The 20,328-nt window shown below is 39.5% G+C and overlaps 2 protein-coding genes across 9 annotated transcripts in view; both read left to right on the top strand.

The window, feature by feature from the left end:
* The window catches only part of LOC6575228 (F-actin-monooxygenase Mical), a 50,981-nt gene that overhangs the window by 13,117 nt on the left and 17,536 nt on the right, over positions 1 to 20,328 (top strand). For all 8 annotated transcript variants that reach the window (XR_006356854.1, XM_044007954.1, XM_044007952.1 and 5 more), the window contains exons 4-8: positions 10,185 to 10,248; positions 17,173 to 18,827; positions 18,889 to 19,021; positions 19,081 to 19,571; positions 20,085 to 20,146. Coding sequence is in view for 7 of the 8 variants with exons in the window: in XM_044007954.1 (XP_043863889.1) it covers positions 17,174 to 18,827; positions 18,889 to 19,021; positions 19,081 to 19,571; positions 20,085 to 20,146 (2,340 nt within the window). In the remaining variant the exon portion in view is untranslated. The remainder of the gene's footprint in view (positions 1 to 10,184; positions 10,249 to 17,172; positions 18,828 to 18,888; positions 19,022 to 19,080; positions 19,572 to 20,084; positions 20,147 to 20,328) is intronic.
* Positions 14,576 to 15,410, top strand: LOC6575229. The gene has a single exon (XM_002001207.4). It carries the CDS (start codon positions 14,782 to 14,784, stop codon positions 15,235 to 15,237), a length of 456 nt encoding a protein of 151 aa, XP_002001243.1. The 5' UTR covers positions 14,576 to 14,781; the 3' UTR covers positions 15,238 to 15,410.

The following is a 20,328-nucleotide window of genomic DNA, read 5'->3' as shown; positions in this document are numbered from 1 at the left end:
ATAGTATTAGCTATCTTAGAGTATTTCATAGTCGACTGTAGCCCACCAGACCACTTTTACTTTAGACTTTTGCTAAATTTTTTGTGTTGTATATAAAACACAAATAAAACATAGTTTTTGTGTGGCTAAGCAAAAGTATTTATTCAACTCGTGTGGGAGGGAGGGCGGTGAGGCAGTCACTGGTTCATGGCCAACTCGTGCGCCTAATGGCTGCAAACGTAAGCAGTCACAGTAATTACAACAACAATAACAACAGCAGTAGCAGTAGCAGCCACAACAACAACAACAACAACAGCAACAACAATAATAATAATACCACATTGTGCAGCAGCACGGAATCTGGCCAATGAATCAGAGAGCGCTACAGAAATGGGCCAACACACGCCAACGCAGCCAAAATCTGCACACGCGATGCCCAAATATCGAATACATTCATTCATATGAGTCTATCTATTTGTGTGTGAGTTTGGGTGTGTGTATGTGCTCGCTATTGTGAGTGGTGGGCGCCTGTGGTGCCACGCCCACGCGTATTGTAATGCCTATTATGGCAAAATACCTGACAATTTTATGGCCCAAACGGAAAAAAAAACTTGTCTAGTGTCAGCCAAGACGCCAAAATGTTAGCAACTATAAACAGTTTATAAAAAAGACAAATAGATCAACTGGCCGGTGGCAAGGTGAACAGAGCTAAGCCACTTAAGACGCTGCACGTGCCGGCCAAGTGGAGATTATGTAGCTAAAGAAAATAAAACCAAAAGCGCTTAAAAAGCAAAGTAGAAATATAAAAATATGATTTTATCAAATGTGAAATATTGTAAGGTTTTATAGCTTTTAATCAATTTTTAAATTCAACTATAAATTCAACTAACAAACATTTTTTAAAATTGAAATTATTAACACTATTTTTGTAAAATTTTCAAATCAAATTTCTTCGATTTAAATTTCGATTTCGTTTTTGCTGGCTAATCTAAAACTGTTGCAACATGTCGTATGAGTAATGCGTGTGATTCAATTCTATAAACGCACGACAGAAATTAACAGCGACAGCAAATTCTTGCGTAGATTGAAAATGCCAAGAGCTGGGCAAATTGTGCCAATCGCCTCAACTAAAACACGACAACAACAGCCAATTTAAAAGAAAAAGAGAAGGGAGATATGGAGGGAGTGAGAGAGAGAGAGAGACAGTGAGGGCAATTTATCGATTTCGATGCTAAAAACTTGTTCGTACTTTGCAAACTTTACGCAACTATTCAGACTCCGTTGGCTAATTTCATTTGAAATATGTGTAAATTGAATAATTCTATTGGCACTTCAAGCAGTCCATCATTCAATCACGCAATCAGGCAGCGAGAGAGACAAAAGTGCCATTGCACGCACCATGAAAATCTGACCCAAAAAAATAAATATAAAATGGAATTGTTGGAAAATGTCTGCTGTGCGACATGGAGTGATGTCTGTAGGCTAGAAAAATTCTGTCATGTGACTGACAGCAGCAGAAGCCATAATAATAATGAAAATATACGCAATAATGATGATGGTGATGGTGATGATGATGATGTTGTTGATTAGATGGTCAAGTAGCGTGTCGTCCACTAAATGAAACAAAATTTATCGGATTAAATTTATGACAATTTTTTATGCTGTAATGCGATAAAGTGCGCTGATGCCGCAGCTGAAGTTGAAAGATATATATATGCAGCTCATATTAAAGTGGATTGACCAGAGCAATGCATTAGCTTTCCTCTTTGACTGCATAATAAGTATATATACATTTCTATGTTTTTTAATGTTTCGTAGATTTGTTAAAGAGCTTCCAGTTACAGGGTATTTGAGCGTTCAGCCTTTTGCTGTCTGCATGTTCCTTATTGCTTTATGCACGTTTAATGTTATCTCAGGCACTTCCCCAAAGTATATAGCATCTGCCTGTGTGTGTGTGTGTTGCATGCCGCAACTGCAGCAGGCATAACCAATGCAAAACCAAATTACAGCAAGCCACATATGCTGCCCGTCCGCTTGTCTGTCCGTCTTTCAGTTGGATGCGAGACGGCCCATATAGAAGCTCGTTGCATTACATCTATTGTAAAACATTTTGCTGGCCTCGTCGCGTTTTTCATTTCTCCTCTGAATGGCTGACTGACTGACTGTCTGACTGTCTGACTGGCGTGTGCTCACTCAATTAGCGCCCAGAGGACCGAAACCGAAACCGAAACAAAACAACTAAAAGCCAACAGTAGCAGCAGCAGCAGCAGCAACAACAATCTCAGCTGCTTCTTCTTCGCCCTGCCAGTGGGCCGAGTATTGTGCAAATATTTGCCGCTAACTAACTACAAATGAAATTGTCTTACACAAAAGTACAAGCATTTTCTCGTATGCAGCAACAAAATAAATAAATGAAGAAGAAAAAATACAACAACAATTGTTGCAACTTTTCTTCTGCTAACGACGGCAGCACGGCGCGGCGAGGAGGGAAAATTTGCTTAAAAATATGCCTCAAGCGCTGCCGTCGCTCCTCCTCAGGCAAAAATCGAAAGAAAAAACCAAAACCTATGTATAAATAGAAAATGAATAAAAATACTTTTGGTTTTCATTTGGCTGCACTTTAATTGTTACTTTCGATGCGAAATTGATTAAAGTAAATGGCAAAAGTTGATGCGAAGAGCTAAGACTGAAACGATTCTCTTGTATTAAAAATAGAAGAGTAAATTAATTATTTAAAGGCTTTCGTTAATGTATAAAATTATATTTAAATATAAGAATATATATAGTATAAAAATAAATATAATATAAAATAAATATATATATATATATATGTATACTATAAATATCAGATAAGTTTTCAATGCTTAAATGTCTCAGATTCTCTCGCATCTTTTCTTTTACTGTCTCTAGCACAAGTCTGCATAATTACGTTTTTGTTAGTATTCACTTTTCAATATATGTATTTTCAATGATTTCTATTATGTTGTTTATGTGGCAATTTTGTGTAATTAAATATTGCTCATACGCAGCGTCAGCCACAAGCACAATTGATGGCTGCATTTTGGCGATTAATAAATAATTATTAGCGCAATTACAGTCGCAATTAACATGACTGCTAGATTTTATATATAAATATTTATATAAACGTATACGTATGTGCAATCGTTTATTGCTCATACGACCTGTTTGGCCGTGATTTGCAGTTCCAAGGAAATTGTGGATAGCTAAACAGCAAGGCACATGTTCATATGTATATAAGACTATATATGTATGTAGTATACATGTATGTATATATATTCATATGCACATCTATACGTATTACTGTGTAGCTGTGTGTGCATCACAATTAAAGAACAATTATTATTTGCTTTGGCAAATATTTGCAGCATGTGCGCAACTTAAATGAGGCGTGCAGTGTAGCCAATGCAGCGCTGCCAAAGACACGTTTCACTTTCGTTACACACACACACACATGCATGCACACGCACACACACACACACACATGGCTTACGCACTTGGCCAAGTCATAAACCTGTCCAAGGCATCAGACACAGTTGCAGTTGCAAGAGAATCTGCCGCTTGCCTCGCATCTCTTTTATTTTCGTTTTTTGTTTTTGTTTTTGCATTTGAAAGTGAAATTTGCGTTTAAGCAGCGACATTTGTTTGCCATTTGTCTTGAAGGCGGCGACACTTGAACACCACTCGAAGCAGAATGGGCGAGGCGCGGTGGGCGGTGCACTTCTGTAGATCGCGCTGATGGATTCCATGTCTGCGTTTATTTGTCAAACTGAGAGATATCAAATAAACAGCATTGCGTTTAGTTCAGAGACTTTGTTTTTATTATTCTGGAAATGTGTGTGTGTTAGTGTTTAACTTGTGTTATCGATGCCACATGGCGTCGTGTGTGTGTGTGTGTGTGTGTGTGCGTATGTGTGTGACGAGGCGTGGTTTGCCTTGCGGCAATTTCCATTGAAAAACGACAATACCAATTTGGTCGTTCGCTTTCCGGTCTGTACAAAATTTGTGCTTGGGCATTCCAGCCTTATATGCTATGCTACTCGCTTTGATGTGTCTCATTAAAGCGCATTTTCAAATGCAACGTGACATTTTTCAAGGTTGTTTTTGTTGCTGTTGTCGCATCATTCATCAACATTGCTGACCAACACCAAGAGATTTGTCATGCGGGCAGACAGGCAGGCGCATAATTAAATACTTTCACCTGCACACACACGTACACGTGTACATGCACTTAGCGCATATGCAGATATATATGTATAACATATATTATGTACATGGATTCATGGCCAAGCACAGCCCCAAAGCTGGCAAGTGCCAATGCACTAAAAATAGGCGCATTGCCTTTGCCAGAGACAAACATTTTTAATAGCCGCTTTTCACGCACGGTCGTTGAGCTGCCGCCGGTGCACCCTGTCAGTCCCCCCTTTTCAGTGCTCCGCTCCCCTATCCTAGTTTTAACACCCGCCAGAGGACATTAAGACATCAAAGCAACATCTACAACAGCAGCAGCAGCAGCAGCAGCGGCAGCGGCTGGCATGGGGTAAATGCGTGAAAATAGCGATTTATGCACCTCAGGCCTTGTCGCCATTTCGGGTCGGTCAAGTAAATCTCAAGAGTTTACACTTTCTCAAATTCAAACAAGTACACAGTGAGAAAAACTAGCCGCCAAATGTCTACATTTCTTGTAAATCTCGAATACACATCAATGTATCGATGTATCTGTATGTATATGTCTTTGTATTTAGATATCGACGTATTTTTGTATCGAAGTATCTATATATCTAAGTATCTGTATAATATATGTTCCTTAAATTAGCTTCATTGCATTGATGTATCTTTGCATCTATGTATCCAATCATCTATATAATATACCTTTCTTAAATCAAATTAATGGCTTCATTTTATAACAGACAATATAAATATCTTACCAAAATCTGAAAGATATTCAATAAGTAGCAGTCATCAGCAGATACAGATACATTTGTATCTTTTTGCGTCTTCTAAAGATGCATTTGCCGTGTTCTTGGTATTTTTAAATGAAATATCTGAATCTCTGGCACTGTTCTTCTTATGCATATGGTCGGCATGCCGGGCTGTGTTTATGTTCTTGCATTTGTTTGTTTGAGCTACAATGTGTGTATCTAACACTAACACACACTCGACACAAAACAGGGCCAACATAGTCGGAGTGCGTCGAGTCCGTTGAAGACGGCAATAAACTGTTGTTGCGTTGCTGTGACTTTTGACATGAAGATATTGGGGCGTTGCCGGCATATGCCATTAACTGTGCATCTCCATCTCTTGCCATGGGCCGACAATGAACCCACCAATGAAAGTGCAATCAGGGCGAGGTGGCTGGCGCTGGCTGTGACTGAGGCTGAGGCTGAGTCTGAGGCTGGCGTTGGGTCTGGGACGCAACGTCAATGACTGCTGGCAGCGCTAATTGCATTTATCGTTGCTTAGATGTTAATTATGACAGCGCAGAGTGCACTTTGTATAATAAACGTCGAACCACACACACATAAACGCATACTCTCTCATTCACACATTGTTGCATGCCTAGGCGTATCTGCGCTGAAATGTCGGTGATGTTGCTGATTAAGCAGGAGCCGCTCACAGCGAGGTCAATGCTATTGTAGCTCGCTTGATATAATAGATATTTAACGGTCGCGCAACCCGCACGTTTAAAAACACATTTGCAGATAAGGCTTACATAACGCTTACAAGAAGTCGAAATACGTTAGTGGCGGAAAAACTTTAGGCATTTTTTTCCAACAATTAATTCTTCCTGTTTAATTACTAATATAACAAGATTTAGTCATTGTTCATTATCTTTAGTGGTTAGTTTGACATTTATACATAGCCATAAAATCACATTTATTTTTAGATTTTCTCTTGATTACTTCCATTGCGTTCATGGCCATAAATTCGTGAAGTACGCTGTATTAAATTAGTTTCAAAATCAATAGATTAGAATTGATTATTTATGGCAGACAAACTGTGGGACAGGATGTAATATCTTGAACTTTTATAGAAATGTAAGAATGAGTAAAACTCTGATTCTTTGAGTCTGAATCTTGAGCACTTATTAAATATTAAACTAAAGCTTTAAAAACGATCTTAAGACTAGTATAAAACCTTTTCTTCTCCTTATATTTTCTTTTTCTTCTCATTTTTTTTTCAACCTTTCACGCTGTCTTTCCTGTTCCTTCTCTTTATATTTATATCTATACCTCAATACCTCCTCCTTTCTCTGTCGTTTTCTTTCTTCTCTCCTTCTATGCCTTTCTTTCTCTTTCTATTTGTATCTCTCTTTCTTTCTATTTCTATCGGTATCTCTCTCTCTTTCTTTCACGTTCTATCTGTATATCTGTCTGTCTCTATCTTCTCTCTCTCTCTCTCTCTCTCTCTCTCTCTCTTGTCTCTCTCTCTTTCTCTATCTTCCCTCTCTCTCTCTCTCTCATTCTCATTGTTATTTAAAGCCCTAAACTACTTACGAGCATTTTACTGCTTTTGGCTATATTTCGCTTGTTGCTTTGACTACTCGTTCGTTTCTCCATCTCTATCTGTATTTGTATCTGTATCATCAAATGGTGTCTAAGGTCACACTTGCTATTGCCCCTGGCTGAGGTCTAAGGTTATGACAGCGGCCTTAAATGGACGCTAGCCACAATTTGTGTGCGTCTTTGGCGTTTTCATTGATCTATCTGGCTTGTTTACTAGCTTGCTGGCGAGCATGCCCATACCGAGCAGCATTTAGCAAGACAACAGCTTGATCATGGTTTTATCATAATTTTCGAGCCATCTGTGTAAGTAGTTTCCTTAGTCTATTTCCAGTTGCAGACTAGCTAAGAGCATTCAATTCGGTCTAAGCTAGCTTGTAAATCTGACAAACAAATATGCAAAGCTTCTAAAATACGAGATGTAAAGCTCGTATTCGCATAAGATAAGCCAAAGATAGCAAATTTTCTATATACATAGTATAGGACAGGTGCTGAATACTATATTGAGTATACATATAAAGAAGAAAGAACAAAAGAAGAATAAAAAGAAAAAACAGCAAACGATATTTCAATTTAAACTTTTGGCACCTTCACCTCAACAACAAATACACACTCAGCTCCAACTAGTATTATATCATCAGAGCGCATAATTATTTATGCAAATATTTGCATAAATACACAAACTTTTTGCCTCTCCATTTGACAACAATAAATTAAGCGCGACAAAAATAAAATATATTGTTAATAAGAAAGAAATGTAAATTGTTGCTTTGCATAGATACAATAATGTTGCTTGGCTCGAATATTTTTGTGCTTTTTTTTTTTTTTTTTTTTGGGTGTGGCCAGGTCAGTATACGTTTAATGTATAGAATTCAATTTGTCGCTGCTGCTGTTTATTGGGACAAAACAACAACAACAACAACAACAACAGCGGCAGCAGCGGCAGCGGCAGCAACAGCTGCAAGCAATAATAACAATAAGTAAGGCGCAAGCTCAAAGAGCAAAGCAAACACGTTTCGTTATGCTGGAAAAGTCGCCGGCGCAAGTGAAAGCGCCGACGCCGACGTCGACGTCGACATCGCTCGTTGTCCCGTTGTCCAACCATGGGGAGGCAGTTATTCGCCAGCTTCAAGTTTTCCTTAAGGCGTCCCAGCAATCTCCGCCTGCTTTGCCGCGCACGCAGCTTGCCATCATATTTCACTGGCTGCACTTGTCGTGTTTGTTGTTGTTGTTGTTGTTGTTGTTGCTGCTGCAGTGGCTATAACAACAACTGAACACTTGCACATTGCACACTTGGCCAACTTTGGCAACTTGACGCGGCAACAAACGAGTTGTTGTCGTTGTTGTGTTGTGCTGGCTGGCTCCATTGCCCAAAAGACTTAGCCCGGCTTTGCTGTGCATTGGGCCAGACTATTTTTTTTTTTTTTTTTCTGTGCCGTATCTCTGTGTGTGTCTCCTCGTTGTCTCTGGCCCGAAGGGGCAAAACATTTAATTTCATTCATTGGCAACGGCAGCCAAAACTGCCAAAAATGTCTAAGATGGAGGGGGAAAAATACACTCACATACACAAACTCTCATGTTAATTCCATTGTTATTATTATTGTCTACACTATGAAGACAAGATGCCATTGGGCTTGCCATTAAGTTTGTGACATGCGCAGCTGCGAAACATAGAATGCACAAAACTAATTAAATCCGTTAGCTGACCACAAAAAAAGTTCTACCTATATACTCTATGAATTTCCTTAGATATATATTTGTAAATTAACATTTCCTGAAAATATTGTAGGCTTTGTTGTTGCTATGACCACTAAAAGATGTCATTAGAAACTATCAGATTAATTAAGCTGCTCGAAATCCAATAATTACTTTTGCTTTGACGTTTTGACATTTCGAATCAGAATCTCAAATGAAAATAGCTCTGTCATGGTGATGGCAATTAAAGATTTATAAGACATTTATAAGGTTTAAGAGGACTTGGACTTGGACTTTCTTTTTGAGCTATTTCTTGACTGTAGCATAACTGTCTTAAATCTGATGTGTTAACCATATTCTAGTTTTTGATTCTGATTTAGTTTAGTTTGATACTTGGATATTAAATGCTTATTAAATATATATATATATATATATATATAGTTTCTCGATTCGATTCGATTTTGTCTTGTTCGGCTATCTGTCTTCTTCATATCTATGAACTAATTGATCTCGATTTGAAATTGTATGCGTAGTTCCATCTATTGCCTATATACATATATATAATTACACAATATTTATGTATTTTTAATCGATATCCCACTGTTATTATATATATATATATACCTATGTTACCTATGCATATAGTTAATATATATATATATATATATATATATATATATATGTATATATATATATATATATATATATATTATTTATATATTAGCTCACTCTTATATTATAGTTGATTAATAGAGTATTTAGTTATCGAATTTCTATTTAAGCATTTTTCACTTACGGTAGTTTTCATTGTTTTGCTGTTGATGTTTGGCCACGTGAATTTGCGCCTAGGCTTGAATTATTTTACGGGCCAACTTGCTACGTTATGCACCTTTTTGGACGCCAGTTGCTGGTGCTGGTGGTAGTGCTGCTGCTGCTGCTGCTGTCGATACTGTTGACTGTTGTTGGTCTTATCCATCGCCTTACGTCTGCGCGTCGTCTTAGCTGACTTTAATGCCATATTCGTGCCAGCAACAGCTTGGAAAAATCTTTTTTAGCTATATTGTTTTTGTAGTGGTAGGTACAATGCGCTTTATGCTCGATGCCTGCATGTTAGCGTTTGAGATTTTTATGCACTTTCAAGAAATAAAATGAGTATATTGGCTTGCAATAGGCTATATATTAGAAGTTAGGTATATTTATCTTTACCTCTATTTTATGTACATTAAGTGAGAAAAAAAGATTTTCTACAAGTGTAGAGCAGCAATGATCAAGTTTTGTTGAGCTTCTCAAAAGAGAAATCTGAGAATAGTATAGGCTAGCCACTCTTAGACAGTGAACGGGTATTAGGAGGTCGTTTGGCCAACTGTGGATTGAAAAAGAAATAGAAGGAATAGCTTACAGTAAGCCTTGATGACAATAGTCCATAGTTAGGCAGCTGCAGGTGCGTGTAAAGTTTTCACTCTAATCGAATTCCAATTGGCAGCCAGCACAATTACGCTCTGCTGTCTCGGAATGTCTTTCACACCTGCGCAGGTGTACGATGAAAACTGCCAAATACTCAAATGCCCAAGCTTGTAAATATTGATTTTTTTGTCATATTTCTATACGAGTTCAACATTAAACGATTAGCTATAGTTGATACGAGCGCGAAACCTCTCAATCAACAGCCCACATAAACAATTATTTTCATGTACAGAGTGGCTGGAAGACAAGATATGCATTATTATTCTTAGTCTGGCGACCCACGCAACGCTCCTAAAACCTGAATGGAATGAAAGCCAAAAAAGACCGCGAACAATTGAATTTTTTCTCCTCGCCTTTTGTCTGTGCCACGTCTGATAATGGAGAATGTCATGTATATTTATTTATATATATATTTCTTTGATTGGCCTTCACATTGAAGTGCCAATAATAGTTATGAACTAAGATTTATAAGCATTATTTATATACTTGACTAATTTACGTTTGAACACTTTGTATCTTTTACAGTTAATGCTGCATGTACTTATGAGCAATCTACAAGATAACGCCTTCGACTGAGAGACTGAGTGAAGTAAGTATGGTTCGGGTACGGATAGGGGTACGGTAGGGGTACGGGTTCGACTTGTGGTAGCCCACGTTCGTATTCATTTTAGAGCACTCGTCTTGTAAATTTATGCAAATTGTTATTAAGTTTTGCTGAAAACAAACCCCTTTGCCTGACCCCAATCGCAGTTGGTAACTGGAACAGGCGCTCGCTGTGTGTGCAGGCGGCATAAATTGTATCCAACTGCAGTTGCATGTACATATAATAACATCATAGTGTAAGCCAACAACCGGAAATTGAAGCAAAAGATACTTTTATAGAGCACTCGGCACGCTGTGCAAATGATGTCAGCAGTTTTGCCAGGACCCACACACAGAGAGACAGAGAGTAAATGTGACAGGACTGCAGAGTCCTGAAAGGATGCTGCAAATTGAATGAGTTGAGCAACGCCGGCTCGTGATCTCATTTTGCGGACAGAGCAGCCCAGAGGCCCAATGCGAGAGCAAATTGTTTTTTGTAATTCGATTTTTCTGCCAATACACTCAGAATCAATTAAAATGCCATTTAAAAATATATGTGTGTGAGTGTATAAAAATAAAGCAGAGCTCACTCGTCCACAGATACTCTGTCTCTTTTGGTGTCTCATTCTATCTCGTTTTTATGCTCGGCCTGCCAAATGTTTGACCCAATTTTCCATCCGCCTAAGAATAGCGAATTTTCAAATACAACTTTTTTTGTGTGTTTAGCAATTCGCTTGAATTTTTAACAATTTATAAAAAAATATATTTGCAACTGAAAGTTAATTTTGCAACAAATTGCAAAAGCCATTTGAGGCAAAATAAAAGAAAATATATATATATATATATTTATTTGTATTTTTAATGTTCCTTAATTGTAGCTGATTTATTTGTTAATGTCTGTCGCTGTCAAATGAGATTCGTCAAGAAATTTATAACAATGGGCAAATATTTGGCTCGTACTCAAAATAGGCGCCAAGTTTCATGTAATCAAACTTTTGTGCATATTTAAATTTGTATTTTCTCTTCTTATATTTGCCTGTCATCAACGTGACAAGCCGCGTCTCGTCAAAAGTTGTTTTTCTTTTCCTTGTTTCTCTATCATGAACACCCCGCATGTAAGTGTACAAAAATATGCATATTTATACATAGTATATGTAAATGTATATATACAAATTTATATACTAATGCCCAAGCCCTCGGCCGGTCGGTCGGTCATCGGCTGCGTATCCGCATTGTTGTTCGCATCTGATCAGGTTTTTGTTTTGTTCTCTTTATTTTGTGGCTCTTATTTTCGTCATAAATCAATTTGTTGCAATTCGAATATATTTGCGACGCGCTTGCCGCCCAATTGGCGCAATTGGCTGCCAAAATTAGAAGGAGAAACATTTGGCGCAAACAAATGCGAGCCAACATGCGAACAAATCAATCAAGCGTTCTGCATCTCTCTTTCTCTCTCTCTCCCCCCTTGCGCTCAGCAGGAGCTCCAACTATTTATAGAAGTGCGAATAACATTGTAAAAAACTACGGAATGATATGGAAAGCATGTTGCCACAATTTTTGTTGGCTACAGAACTTATGCACTACAAGTGGAATTATGTTAGATGAGAGAGAGAGTATTTACAATACTTCAAAATATATATGTTTTGCTGTCGGCAGAACAAATTTTCTGATGAATTCTATGAGAATATTTGCTTTCTTTATACAAACTTAACTGATCTCTAGGTTTTACTTACTTGGAGCTACGATATGTATAAATGGTATAAGGGCTTTGTAAGTCATGCTACTCATGTTTATTTAGTTTATTCTTTCATTGAATTTGTTTCTCAAGTCCAATAATTGGGTTTCATACAGATGAATAATATGTGTATATAATGCAACATCAAGTTTAGCTTATATTTAATTTGTAATCTAATAAACCCAATTCATATTTGCTAATGCCTTACTGGTAGAGCAACTTTTCCAAAGCCAATTAATCAAAAGTTTCGTTACTATTAATAATCATTCATGTTTTAACTTCATATGTAGCTAAAATTGTTATATTATATATTATATTGATTTTTGGGGAAAGTTCTCAAATTTGATTTTCTACTAATTTCAATTTGAATTATTTTCATTCAGGTGCCTCTTCTTCCCCTTGCTTATCTACTGTGTTTGATTTTTTCACGTACTTCACACAGTTATTTGTATGGATTTATTCTTGTCTTATGAACGTAACAAAATGTGAAATATGTTTGTTAATAACGTGACTCACATGTGTAAATGCAGTCCATTTAGGGTTTTCTGGACAATGTTAGAAAGTGTTGAGAGTTGTTTGTATATATTGTTGTTCCGTCACTTTCTTATCGACGTGTTGTGCGCTCTGCGTTCATAAATCAACTTATCTCTAGGTGCAGTGCGATTGTGTTGATTATGTGTATGTGTGTGTGTGCATGGGTGTTGATTATGAAAACATTTGTATTACTCGTTGTTTTTTGTTCCAAAGATACAATATCTACGAACCTATAATTAGAGTTCACTTTTATGTCACCTTATATGTCATTTCAATTACCTTGTTGTTGGATGGATTCCCACAGCTTTTGTTTACCTACTCAGGAAGTGTTTGTATTGTAGATTCATTGTGCGAATATAGAGATATATTCTGTATCGATGCGAATATAATTTTATTTAAATTTCCATCGGCCACTGATATGTTTCATTTGTGAGCGGGCGGGTATTGAATGCGCAACGAAACGAGAAAATTTGTGAAATAAAAAAATACATAGTGAAAACGAAATTGTGAAAAGCTTAAGGAAAACCAGAAAAGAGATTTGACAAACGTCTAAAAAATAATAAAAATAAAAGGAAAATACGAAATTTGCGCAGGTAATCAGAGAATTTGAAAAATTGACAAAAATTTATAACAGCAACAAAAACAAACTTGTTTATAAACAATTTGAAAAATTAATGTTGCGCGAAAAATGTTGTATTTTTTAATAATTATGAAATTTGCTGGCAATTAGCCAATTCGAATTCTCTGTCGCTCTCTCTCTCTCTTCTTCTTCTCCCTTTCTGTATCTCTAGTGAAATGGCTCGTATCATTTATAAAACCTTGATCTTGTCCGACAGCCATGTGCAATACTTCATTTATAATTATTTTTTGTGAATTCTGATATAAATATACAACCCCTAAAGGAAATTGCAATTGGTATGGACTCTATGAGTCATCATCATACGGCCTTATGCAAATAACTAGACGAGCATCCCTCGTGCTTATTTTTGGCCTTAGAGACCGCCACGTGTTTTGGCAATTCCTCATACTTCCTGCCTCAACAAACAAAACATTACGCCGGGTTAACGCGATGAGCAAAATCGATAAGCATTTAGCTTTACCGTTACTTTCGACTTTAATTTCCATGTTGAGCTTTTCCACCCAGTTTCAGTTTCTGCCCGCCAGTGACATAATATGCTCAGTGCCCAATGTGTCACACGCCAACTCAACAAACTGTGGAAGAGGAAGAGAAAGTGTGAGAGAGTGAGAGAGAGCGAGATAGTAAACAGACTGAGGCAAAAAGGGACAGTAAACGACTGAGCGTCGCCAGGCCCAAACCCCCAGTAGGTCGTTTTATATGCATAAAAATGTCCGTCAAGTGGGTATATAAAGCATAGAGTCATGTCCTAGTAGTCGAACGAAGAAAATCATTAAAGTTGTTTATTGAGCATTAGAAATATTTTTGATTATCAAAAAATATATATAAAGTATTTCTTAAAAGTAGTAAATCAGCCAGATGGTATATATATACATGTTTCTATATATTTATTTTGTAGTTGCCTTGAAATTAAGAAGATTCTAGCCTTGTGTCACAAGGGTATATTGTCGTCGATCACATAGTTCAAACGTTCATTACTTGTTTTTCCTTGACAAGCTTTTCCATGGACACTTGACTCCGAGCACGGTGCGTGCGCTTTTTATGGCTTTCATGGCGCCAATTGAATTTATTTATTTTCTCTTCACCAAAGAGCAACTTAAATGGACGATGAGCAGGATATTGGAAATTATACAGCATATATAGTTGGAACAACAATTTGTTCCAGTTAGGGTTAATCGTATTGTGTGGCTACCAGATAAAAAGATTAAACAAAAAAAAAAAAAAACAAGATTGAAAAGTCTTTTCTTTTGCAAGCCGAGTAAATAGAATAGAAGTAGAAGTACAGAATAGATGAAAAATGCTTTGTATGGGAATTGGAGGAGAGGAATTCCTGTTTCTTTTCCTTTTCCTGTTCATCTTTGTTTTTGCTGTTGAAATACTATTGTGCTTTGGTGGAGCTGACAAGGATTGTGTTTAGTTTTTGCCTGAGTTGTCAAATATTTCTGTTGATTATATTAGACACATTTTAATAGTTCAGATTGTTATACACCTTACAACTAGCGAGAGCATACAAATAATTTTATAAAAATATTTCGATTTCCTTTTGATCGCTAGCCAAAGCATCGTAAAGCGTAAATTTCTTGTACATATTTAGAAGTTAATCACAAAAAAAAACCCAATCACACTTATTCGCTATGAATCCATCAAACTTGGGCAAACAGAATGGGGCTTTAGTATTAGAGGTACTACAGGTGCTTGGTCGCCCGGCCACCATTGAGGAGGTGTCTCAGCGTGTGGCCAATATATATAAAGTGGCCCGTAAACGCATTCAGCCCGTTGTTGGAGATATTCTGACGGCTGGTGTGCATCAAGGCTTCTTTAGTTGCCGCAATTACGAATATTCTATCATTCAGCCAACCATTGATCAACTGCGCCAAGATATTGACAAGTATGTGGATGAAATGTTATCGCTGGACTGCACAGATGAGAAATTGTTGCCGCAGCCATCACCGTTGATGATCAAGCTGGAGCAATTGGACGGCTCACCGCCATTAACGCCGTCGTTCGTTCTGTCGCCTTCGCCATCAAGCGGGGAGCTGCGCGAACGAACGCCACCCGGAGATGCATCGTCGGCGGTTGCTACGTATTGATTGATCCCATGATTGACACTGCTGCCCTTTTGACTAGTTTTTTCTATGTATTATTCAAGATATATCTGTTTTTAAGTGTAAATTTGACAGCACATCGGGAAAGCTACACAACAAGTGCAGTGGAGTTCAGCTCAGTGCAATAAACCTGCGTCCAGGGCAGTCCAGTATACGCAGTTAACAATGCGTTTATTTTTCCGGCTCATTCGATACGTGAAATGAGGACGGCAGCTAGGGAGCTGGTGGTGCCTGGCGGCAGTTGTGAGCGGCGGCTCTTCCAGCTGCTGCAGCTCCTTTGTTCGTTTTGTTGTTGTTGTTTTGGTGTTGCTGTTGTTGGTTTTAATAGCTTGTGGGATTCCGACGTTCTCTAGATTCCACATTCCTGGCAAACAAAGGCCATGGTTTGCCCTGTCCCGTGGCTTACTTTTCATTTTTTATTTGCAAACTTTCAACGCTTTGAAGTTCATTTTCATAAGTTGCCAGCCATACATATATATATATGGTTGTATATATATGAATATGTGGGAATGCTTTGTCGGAGTACTCGGCACTCGGTTCGTTCCTTGGACCCATTGTCAGGTTGTTGCCTGTCTAGCGCCCACGCTCGGGTTCAAGTCTGTGTGCCACAAAAAAGTTTAGCTCTTCAGTGGCTCATTTCTCCATTGGGTTTTGCGTTTTGCGTTTTGTCTGCTCTCGCTGTCAATGCTGCCCGTTAGGGCAACGCAAATTTTCCTTTCACTCCTTTGTTGTCCCGATCCACAATCTACACACACACACACAAAGCTGAGCAGCTGTCCCGCCCCGTCCGCCTCTTGTCATTTAGATGAGTAATCGTCGCCTGACTGCCCGCTTTATGCTCTTCTTTAATTTTGATTTATTTTTGCTTTCAATTTAATTAATTGAAGCACGCGGCTACAACAATCTCTTCCTTGTTGTCAACGACAACGGCTCAGTGGGATTAGTCAGTCTCTAGGAAATCTTAAGATTGCGCAAAACAATTCCTTAACTCTCTGTGGCAGAGTTTTTAATACTTTTGGCAACCCCTTGGATTATTCTTTTCCTAAATAATTCACATAATGCTCATAATTTGCAATCTACATGCCATTTTATATAACTAAAAGTTTGATAAAGAGCTTGTGCGCTTAACCAGAGAATATAATGCTCGACTAGAAGATACCCCGTGCTAAGACTCAAATTAACTCAGTCGGAGAATCTTGGAAGTATAATATGAAGACTCTTAGATAAGGTGACATGGATATTGCTATTGATATTGATTTTTTTGTAAATAATTTTTGTATCCTGCTCTTAAGTTTATGAATATATATGTAAAGTAGTAAGCCTTGAAAAGCAGTTGCAAAATAATCCCATAAATATAACTTTCAATAAGGTATAGCTAAATATAAGAGAGCAAACTATATAAGGCTTAATGCGAGTAGCTCTGTTAATCAAGACAATAAATCGGACAGATATATATATACATGTATATATAGAAAAGCGGTATATAGGAAGTGAATCAGACGCACTCTCACTCTCTGTCCGAGCTCAACCTGATGAACTGGCGCGAAAAGCTTTTCTTGGTTCGTTGACATTAGCTCATGAGCAGAGGAGACGTTCGTAAACATGATTTTAATGTTTGTTGTTTTTTTTTTTTTTTTTTTTTTCTTTCTTTCTTTTTGTCATTAATTAATTAAATTGTGACTGCGCGATGGGGGAAAATATAATAAAATACGTAAAGACAAAGAGCTGGGGTGGAGCCGACCCAAGTTAGAACGTTAAATCAACTGCTGAGTGTATAAAGATATTAAATTAAGTAGCTTAATTCGGTTAAATTATCTACTAATTATTCGAGACAAATTTGCGTCTCATCAGATATTTCATTCAGCATAAAATGTCACTCAATTTTGGTCTAATAAAAGTGTATATTTCTTCTAATTACAGCATGAGCCGCCAGCATCAGCGGCACCACCAGCAGCAGCTGCAGCAGCAGCAGCAACAACAGCAACAGCTGCTGACAGCACAACAGCAGCAACAGCAGGCGCTGTTGATGGCCGAGCATGCCGCTGCCGCGGAAGCCGCCGAGCTCTTCGATCTGCTCTGTGTGGCAACAACAATGCGTCAGATATTGGCTCTGCATCGGGCCATGTGTGAGGCAGTGGGGTTGCGCTCAGCGCCGCTGAACGACTTCTACCCGAAGCTCAAGGCCAAGGTGCGATCGTGGAAGGCGCAGGCGCTGTGGAAGAAGTTCGACGCACGCGCCGCACATCGTGTCTACGGCAAGGGCAACGCGTGCAGCGGCACCCGTGTTCTGGTTATTGGCGCCGGTCCCTGCGGCCTGCGCACGGCGATCGAGGCACAGCTGCTGGGTGCCAAGGTGGTGGTGCTGGAGAAGCGTGATCGGATCACGCGCAACAATGTGCTGCATCTGTGGCCGTTTGTCATCACGGATCTAAGGAATCTGGGAGCCAAGAAGTTCTATGGCAAGTTCTGTGCGGGCTCGATTGATCACATTTCCATCAGACAGCTACAGTGCATGCTCCTTAAAGTGGCTCTGCTTCTGGGAGTCGAGATACATGAGGGCGTCAGCTTCGAGCATGCCCTAGAGCCGACGGGCGACGGCACCGGCTGGCATGCGGCGGTCACACCCGCGGATCATGCTGTCTCAAATTACGAGTTCGACGTTCTCATCGGCGCCGATGGCAAGCGCAACATGCTGGACTTCAGGCGCAAAGAGTTTCGCGGCAAGCTGGCCATCGCCATAACGGCCAATTTCATCAACAAGAAGACCGAGGCCGAGGCCAAGGTGGAGGAGATAAGCGGCGTGGCGTTTATATTCAATCAGGCCTTCTTCAAAGAGCTCTACAGTCGTACGGGCATTGATCTCGAGAACATTGTCTACTACAAGGATGAGACGCACTATTTCGTGATGACTGCGAAGAAGCATAGTCTGATCGACAAGGGCGTCATCATTGAGGACATGGCCGATCCCGCCGAGCTGCTAGCATCCGCCAACGTAGACACACAGAAGCTGCACGACTATGCACGCGAGGCCGCTGAGTTCTCCACGCAATATCAGATGCCCAATCTGGAGTTTGCCGTCAATCATTATGGCAAGCCGGATGTGGCCATGTTTGATTTTACCTCCATGTTCGCTGCCGAGATGTCCTGTCGCGTTGTGGTGCGCAAGGGCTTCCGGCTGCTGCAGTGCCTTGTGGGCGACAGTCTGCTGGAGCCGTTCTGGCCCACGGGATCGGGGTGCGCCCGTGGATTTCTCTCCAGCATGGATGCTGCTTACGCCATCAAGCTGTGGTCCAATCCACAGAACAGTACTTTGGGCGTTCTAGCGCAACGTGAGAGTATCTACCGCCTGCTCAACCAGACCACGCCGGACACTCTGCAACGTGATATCAGCGCCTATACTGTGGATCCGGCTACACGATATCCGAACTTGAATCGCGAGTCGGTCAACAGCTGGCAAGTGAAGCATCTGGTTGACACCGATGATCCGTCAATACTGGAGCAGACATTTATGGATCCGCACGCGCTGCAGTTGCCCCATGTGGAGACGCCGGGCAAACGCAAACGACGCAGTGGAGGTCAGTTGTAATATGAACTAATATCTATGTATGCAAATGTTAACCATCTGATCTTGCACAGATGTCCTGCCGCAAGGTGCCATTTTGTTGCGCTGGATCAGCACACAGCTGTGTGCCTTTCCATTTGCCTCCGATCTCAAGGAACCCTCGGATGTCTTTCGCAATGGTCGTGTGCTGGTCGCCCTCATCAGCCGGTGAGTGGATTCATGCAATACTCAAACCTTATTTATTTATGCTGTCTATTTCTGCTTAGCTATCGACCTGATCTTATTGATTATGCTGCTACCAAGGATATGAGTCCGCTGGAGTGCAATGAGCTGGCCTTTGCCGTGCTGGAGCGCGAGCTGCACATCGATCGCGTCATGAGCGCCAAACAGTCTCTGGAGCTGAGCGATGTTGAGTCGCGTATCTGGCTAAATTATCTGGACCAAATTTGTGATCTATTCCGCGGCGAGATACCCCACATCAAGCATCCCAAAATGGATTTCAGCGATCTGCGGCAAAAGTATCGCATCAATCATACGCATGCCCCGCCAGATTTCTCCAAGCTGCTGCAGACGAAGGCCAAGGCCAAGTCGCCCATGCAGGATGCCGTCGATGTGCCGACAACAGTGCAGCGGCGATCTGTCCTGGAGGAGGAGCGGGCCAAGCGGCAGCGTCGCCACGAGCAGCTGTTGAACAGCGGCGGTGTGGCCGCCGGCTCAGCTGCAGCCAGCAGCGCGGGCAGCAATAATTTGCAACAGGGTGTGTTAAAGATAACCATAATACATAAACGATCCAAATCCAGAGCAACGCATGTGCCAAAGCTACCAATCTAAATTGTATAGCCCAAATAAATATCAAGTTTTTTACTCTGAATGTATATGAATCAGAGATAAAAAAAAGCTTTGTATAATTGTCAATGTAGAACCTCCATATTAAAAATGTAACTTTGTCCATTTAGAAATCCCATAATCGGGAACATAAGAATTTAGAGAGATAGACGATTTACACAGTTTCACTATGTCTTTTGCGATATATAATGTAATAACTATTAAAGCTAAAATAATTCACTTATGTCTCTGATGTAGTCCAAAGTTGAGTCCATTGTTTATTGCTCAAAAATTGAAATTGTAGGAAATAACATAATTATGAAAAGTTAAGCCCGTTGTTTCTGGTATATATTAGAGAGACATTCCCATTTACATCCAGTTCACTCTCAAGTTTTCTCTTTAATATTTCGATTGTAACTTTTTGCATCTCTCTTCTTATTTGCAGCTCAAAGTGATACACCGCGTCGCTCGAAGAAACGTCGCCAGGCTGATAAAACGGCGAACATTGTGAGTAGATGTTTCGACTATATCATGGATTGGTTCACTGGCGCAATAAATGTTGCTTGAAAAGTGATGCCATTTCAAAATTTCTCTTATATAATACATATATATATGCATATAAATATATATATATATATATAGCTAAATTCATTCAATTGGCTAATTATGCGCATATGTTTAGGAAAGGC

Source organism: Drosophila mojavensis, unplaced genomic scaffold (genome assembly GCF_018153725.1).
Source record: "Drosophila mojavensis isolate 15081-1352.22 unplaced genomic scaffold, ASM1815372v1 contig_231, whole genome shotgun sequence".
Lineage (NCBI taxonomy): Eukaryota > Metazoa > Arthropoda > Insecta > Diptera > Drosophilidae > Drosophila > Drosophila mojavensis.
This window is presented reverse-complemented; position numbering and strand designations above follow the sequence as displayed.